The sequence below is a fragment of the Myotis davidii genome, unplaced genomic scaffold (genome assembly GCF_000327345.1).
Source record: "Myotis davidii unplaced genomic scaffold, ASM32734v1 scaffold5120, whole genome shotgun sequence".
NCBI classification, from domain to species: domain Eukaryota; kingdom Metazoa; phylum Chordata; class Mammalia; order Chiroptera; family Vespertilionidae; genus Myotis; species Myotis davidii.
This window is the reverse complement of record NW_006292185.1, coordinates 9,114-15,214: the sequence shown is the minus strand read 5'-3', so window position 1 is coordinate 15,214 and position 6,101 is coordinate 9,114. Positions and strand designations below refer to the sequence as shown.

At 36.3% G+C, this 6,101-nt stretch overlaps 1 protein-coding gene and 1 pseudogene across 1 annotated transcript in view; both read right to left on the bottom strand.

Annotated features, from left to right (window-relative positions):
• LOC102766536 (cytochrome P450 2C42-like) overlaps positions 1-5,918 on the bottom strand; it is a 7,189-nt gene extending 1,271 nt beyond the window's left edge. Inside the window, exons 1-2 of the mRNA XM_006765663.2 lie at positions 5,749-5,918; positions 4,365-4,541 (exon numbers count right to left, since the gene is read on the bottom strand). Coding sequence (XP_006765726.1) covers positions 4,365-4,541; positions 5,749-5,799 — 228 coding nt within the window. The 5' untranslated portion in view covers positions 5,800-5,918. The remainder of the gene's footprint in view (positions 1-4,364; positions 4,542-5,748) is intronic.
• LOC102766260 lies at positions 1,084-1,638 on the bottom strand (annotated as a pseudogene).
• Positions 5,919-6,101: the final 183 nt, after the last annotated feature.

Genomic DNA, 6,101 nt, shown 5'->3' with positions numbered 1-6,101 from the left:
GACTTCAGGGGAAAATCCCTACCTGGGGAAACAACCTTTCTCGGAGAGGTGACCTTGGACCGGCTCCCGGCAGGATTGTTTATTTAGTTTCTCTTTCTGAGAATTCCTTCTTGGTCTATAAAAAAACCATTGATTTTTGGGTGTTGATTTTGTATCCTGCCACATTGCCAAATTCATTTATTTTATTTATTTTTCAGGAAGAGCAATTTTAACTTTCGATTAAATATTCTTCCATTATTTTACCCCATATTTTACTGAGTTATAAGAAACAACATTAGCATTAGAAAAACTAAGAAGAAAGATAAATGTGGATAATCACTAAACTAAACTTATGAAAACAAAAATTATAACAGGATTGAACTTTATAAACTTAAATTAATATGAGATAATTTTTAAACTGTGCATATCAAAGCAAAATTGACTATTAAAATAATTTAACACTGATTTTTCAAGAAGGAAACTAATTTAAAAATATTTTTATTTTAAAAAAATAGGCCCGTGTTCAGCTACAAAATTTCCCCCCAAGTTCTGATATTTCTTTTATTTAAATTTGGGAAGAAAATGCTATTCTGATGGCACAAAATGCATAAGTTTTAATTGTTTTAATCCCAGCACAGAATTTTAAAAACTATTAATGGAAAACAGATTAGGGTCATTAAGTGCACAACACTGATTTCTGGCCAACTTCTGGTATTTTGTTTCTCCATTAGTTCTCCCAAGGAAAACTTAAGTTGAATCTTCAGCAGAATAATCCTCAAATATACTTCATAAGCAAAATGAGTGGGTATACTTCATAACCAAACAATAGCTTTTGTTTACATAGTTTTTGGATTTTGTTGTTCCTAATTTTATTCTGGAACTCAATTTCATCCCAAACCATAATTACCATATGAACATTTTAACACACAGTTGTATGCAATTCAGCAAAGCAGTAGTACACCATCAGGCTCTGTTCACCCAGAGTTTAGGGAAAACAGGATTGGTCACACCCACTTAAAAACAAACCTCATGCTATTTGCCAATGCATGGTTTCAATCTAAGTTCTGACAGTGAAATATGTGGATATGTATTTGTAAATCTCATCTTGATTTTCAAAGGTAGGCACAGGAAGTTCTTCACAGCTTAGCTTTGCCCTGCTGGAGCTGAAGATTTTGTAACTTCATAGCCAACCCATGTTGCCAGTGATTTTCAACTTACCTTGAAAGAAGGCCGACTGAGGATTCATTTTACCCATCATCAAAGCCATCAAGTCCGAGTCAGCCACTGTGACTGTGCAGTCAGCCTCTTTATCTGAGTTGGGAAGCACTGATCCTTTGCCATTCTTCACATCCACCACCCTGGTGGCTTCTTTACCCCCAGGGCCATCCTTCACCTTAAAGGCCAAAATACCACCAATTTTCTTCACAAACTGTTCCCTGCTTCTTCAAGCTTCTTTTCAATTTTCTTAAAGACAAGCTTTGCCTTAAATCCTTCAACTGCAGCACTGACTGGAACAGCCTCAATTTGATCAGTTCTTGCAGCTTTGAAAAGCCCATCTTGTAGCTTGTGACAACTACAGCTACTCCAAGGCTTAAATTATGCTGCAGAGCCGCCAAATTCATTTATTAAATCTAGTAGTTTTTTGGTGGAGTCTTTAGGATTTTCTATGTACAATATCATGTCACCTGCAAATAATGAGAGTTTTACTTCCTTCTTTCCCATGTGGATGTCTTTTATTTCTTCTTCTCTGATCACTGTGGCTAGGATTTCCAGTACTATGTTGAACAAGAGGGGTGAAAGTGGACATCCTATCTTATTTCTGTTCTTAAGGGAAATGCTTTTAGTTTTTGCCCATTGAGTATGATGTTTGCAGTAGGTTTGTTATATATGGCCTTTATCCTGTTGAGATATGCTCCCTCTATCCCCACTTTGCTGAGAGTTTTTATCAAAAATAGGTATTGGATTTTGTCGAATGCTTTTTATGCATCTATTGATATGATCATGTAATTTTTGTCTTTCAGTTTGTTTATGTGATGTATCACATTTATTGATTAGCAACTATTATGCCAGCCTTGCATCCCTGGAATGAATCCCACTTGGTCATGGTGTATGATCTTTTTAATATATTGCTGGATCCGATATGCTAATATTTTGTTGAGGATTTTAGCATCTATATTCATCAGGGGTATTGGCCTGTAATTCTTTCTTTGTAATGTCTTTACCTGGTTTTAAAATTAGCATAATGCTGGCTTCATAAACAAAGCTTGGAAGTATTCCTTCCTCTTAGATTTTTTGGAATAGTTTGAGGAGTATAGGTGATAGTTCTTGAATGTTTGGTAAAACTCCCCTGTGAAGCCGTCTAGACATGGGCTTTTGTTTGGTGGGAGTTTTTTGATTACCGCTTCTATTTCATCAGTTGTTACTGGCCTATTCAGGTTTTCTGATTTTTCCTGATTCAATATTGGGAGATTGTATTTTTCTAGGAATTTGTCCATTTCATCCACATTGTCTAGCTTGTTGGCATATAGTTGTTCATATGTATTTTCTTACAATCCTTTGTCTGTGGTGTCAGTGGTTATTTCTCTGCTTTCGTTTCTGATTTTATTTATTTGGGTCCTCTCTCCTTATTTCTTGATGAGTCTGGCTAATGGTTCATCTTTCTTGTTTATCCTTTCAAAGAACCAGCTCTTGGTTTCATTGATTTTTTTGTATTTTTTTTAGTCTCTATGTCATTTATTTCTGCTCTAAATTTTATTATTTCCTTCCTTCTACTTACTCTGGGCTTTTCTTGTTGTTCTCTTTCTATTTAAGTTGTAAGGTTAAATATTTTATTGTTAATTTTTCTTGTCTTTTGAGGTAGGCTTATAATGCTGTGACCTTCCTTCTCAGGACTGCTTTTGCTGTGTCCCCAAAATGTGGGGTTGTTGTGTGTTCATTTTCATTCCTTTCCAGTAAGTTTTTTTTTTTATTTCTTTTTTGATCTCGTTGGTAACCCATTCATTGTTTAGTAACATGCTCATTAACCTTCATGTTTTTTAATGTTTTGGGGTGTTTTTACATTAGTTGATTTCTAATTTCATTCCACTGTGATCTGAGAAGATCCTTGATATGATTTCAGTCCTCTTGAATTTGTAAAGACTTGTTCTGTGTCCTAACATGTGGTCTATCTTTGTAAATGATCCATGTGCACTTAAGAAGAATGTATATTCTGCAGCTTTGGAGTGAAATATGCTATAAATGGATCAATTAAATCCATCTGATCTAGTGTGTTTTTTGGAGTCACTATTTCCTTGTTAAGTTTTGTCTGGAATATCTATCCAAAGTCAGTGGGGTGTGGAAGTCCCCTACTATGACTGTATTGTTGTCGATCTCTTTCTTAAAGTCCTATAGAAGTTTGGTGTTTTATTTTTTAATATACTTAGGTGCTCCTATATTGGTTGCATATATGTTTAGCAGGGTTATATCCTCTTGTTGGGTCAATCCCTTTAGTATTATGAAGTGGCCTTCCTTGTCTCTTGTTATTGCTTTCACTTTGAGGTCTATTTTGTCAGATATAAATATTGCTACCCCAGCTTTTTGTTTTTTCATTTCCATTTGCCTAATAAATATTTTTCCATCCCTTCACTTTCATTCTGTGTGAGTCTCTAGTTCTGAGGTGGGTCTCTCATAGACAGCATACATACAGGTCATCTTTTCTTATCCATTCAACCACTTGATATCTTTTGATTGGAGCATTTAGGCTATTGACGTTTAAAGTTATTATTGCTAGGTACTTGTTTGTAGCCATTTTTATTTTTGGTGCCTGTGTTTCTTCTTCCCTTTCTATTTCTTCTTTTACAATTGTCCCTTTAGCATTTCTTGCATTGCTGGCTTGGTGGTGATAAATTCCCTTAGCTTTTTTTTTTTTTTTACAGTGTTCCCCCTTCTGAAATCCTCTCCCCTGTCCTTAACTATAACTATATTAAGATTTATTTCCAGCCACTGGATGTGCAGGAAGCCCAGCAAGGTAAAGCCATGCTTTTCCACTATCATACACTGTGGGCAAAGTCATGTCCACATGACATGCTATTCTGTATTTTCTAATTTATTTGTAATTGTTTCTGTTTTCACCTCAGGCATCATTCTGTCTCTCCTCAGGTAAATTATTAGTACCTAAAAAGCAGGATTAATGTAGTCCACTTATTTAACAATTCACTGTTCATTTAACAACCTAATAGTATATCTTCCATATTGCTTGGTCTAGATTCATGCACACTATATTTCCTTAAGATGCTTGTCAGAATTACTTGCCTGACCATTGAAATATCTCTGGTAAATGCAAAAAGCATTCAGTGAACCACAAGATGCACAAGCAGTCAAATAACTGAATGCTTGTTAACACTTACCTGCTCCATTTTGATCAGGAAATAATCAATAAAGTCCCGAGGATTGTGAATGTCCAGGGATGCTTGATGTTCCTTTGTTTTCTCTGTAACATAACTTCTTATAAAAGCAATATTTTTAAATACTTTGTTCTGACTCCCTGGGAAATAGTCCAGGAGAGTAGGGCAATTGTTGTAGATCTAGAAGAGAAAAGGATAGTTTATCTGATTAAAAAAACACTTAATGAAGACATATACCATATACTGAGCCCTAGTCAGAAACTGTACTGTAAATATTAATGAAATATGGTCTTTGTTTTGAGGGGATTTCTATTTTACAAATATGTAACTTTCTACACTGATAGGTGTATTTGAGGGTGAAAGTTCTGACCAGAGGAGCAAAGATGGTAATCACTTCTATACACATTCATCATGCTTATAGTATAAAAACAGGTGCATATCAGTTCTCTCATTTTTTACATCAATTTTTCCCTGAAATCTTGAAATATGGGATTTCATGAAATACTATGATTCACATTTTGTAGATGACAACAGAGGGGGAGGGAGTTTAGGCAATCTGATACAGCGCACAAAACGTAACCTTGCTATTTCTAGTTCTGTCTAGTAGCCTCAGTTGAATCAGTATCTTAGAACTGGGAGGGTCCTGGTGGTAACCATGAAACACAACTCAACATTTTATATATGAAGTAACTGTGCACAGGGCAGTTAAGTGACTTCTTTAAGACCACATCACTATCTTTTAGGCTGAGTATAGAACAGGTCAACTCGCACAGGGTAAACTTGTGATGTTTGTATATGGTTCATACACCATGTACCCAATCATTTTGTCATCCCCCAAACAATTACCTTGTCAGTTAGGATGCTAACTAAAACATCAAATACTCTTACCCCAGTTAGTGTTCCCTAGCAGCATCTGTGGACCCAAATATTCTCCCTTCTTGTAGGAGATATTCTCTTCCTCCCTAAATGCATATATTTCTGTCAGCTAATGTACTGAAGAAGTCACCAAGTGTTGACTAATGACAAGACCTGTGGGTAATGGAATCCTTTCAAGAGGAACCCAGAAGTCCATTTAGTACTATAGGCATATTTCTGGAAGTTATCAAAGTACTTTATGGGAAATTGGGCTTTGGAATTTAGCAGAATATCCTGGACAGGGTCAATGGGGTTGAATTCCAGATGTATATTCTGGGCATTTCTTTTCTGGTCTGTCATTAAAGGGGTCGGCCCAATTTCCCAGATGAGCACTTCATGATGCTAAGCTCTGGGAAGGACTATGGCATTCACCCATTTACTTCACGGCTTGGTACACACACAGATGTGGACTTCTTGGAGAAAAGAGCATAAAGGATTCCATAAAGATGTGAAGAAACAATCTTGGCCTCACCTGAATCCATGGAGAGCTCAGAATCTTGACATTTTCATTAAACCTTCCCATTATGTCCAGAAAAACTTTATCTTTATAATCAAAACGCTTCTGGAAGATAATGGAGCAGATCACATTGCAGGGAGCACAGCCCAGGATAAAAGTGGGATCACAGGGTGATGCTAAAGAATCAGAAACAATTTTAAAACACCATTAGAATATACATATGAAACACTTCGATTATGAAATAACAGGTAAAGGTAATTTTAGAAACTTTAAAGCAAGCTCTTGCTGAGACCGGTTTGGCTCAGTGGATAGAGCGTCGGCCTGCGGACTGGAGGGTCCCGGGGTCAGGTCCGGTCAGGGGCGTGGAC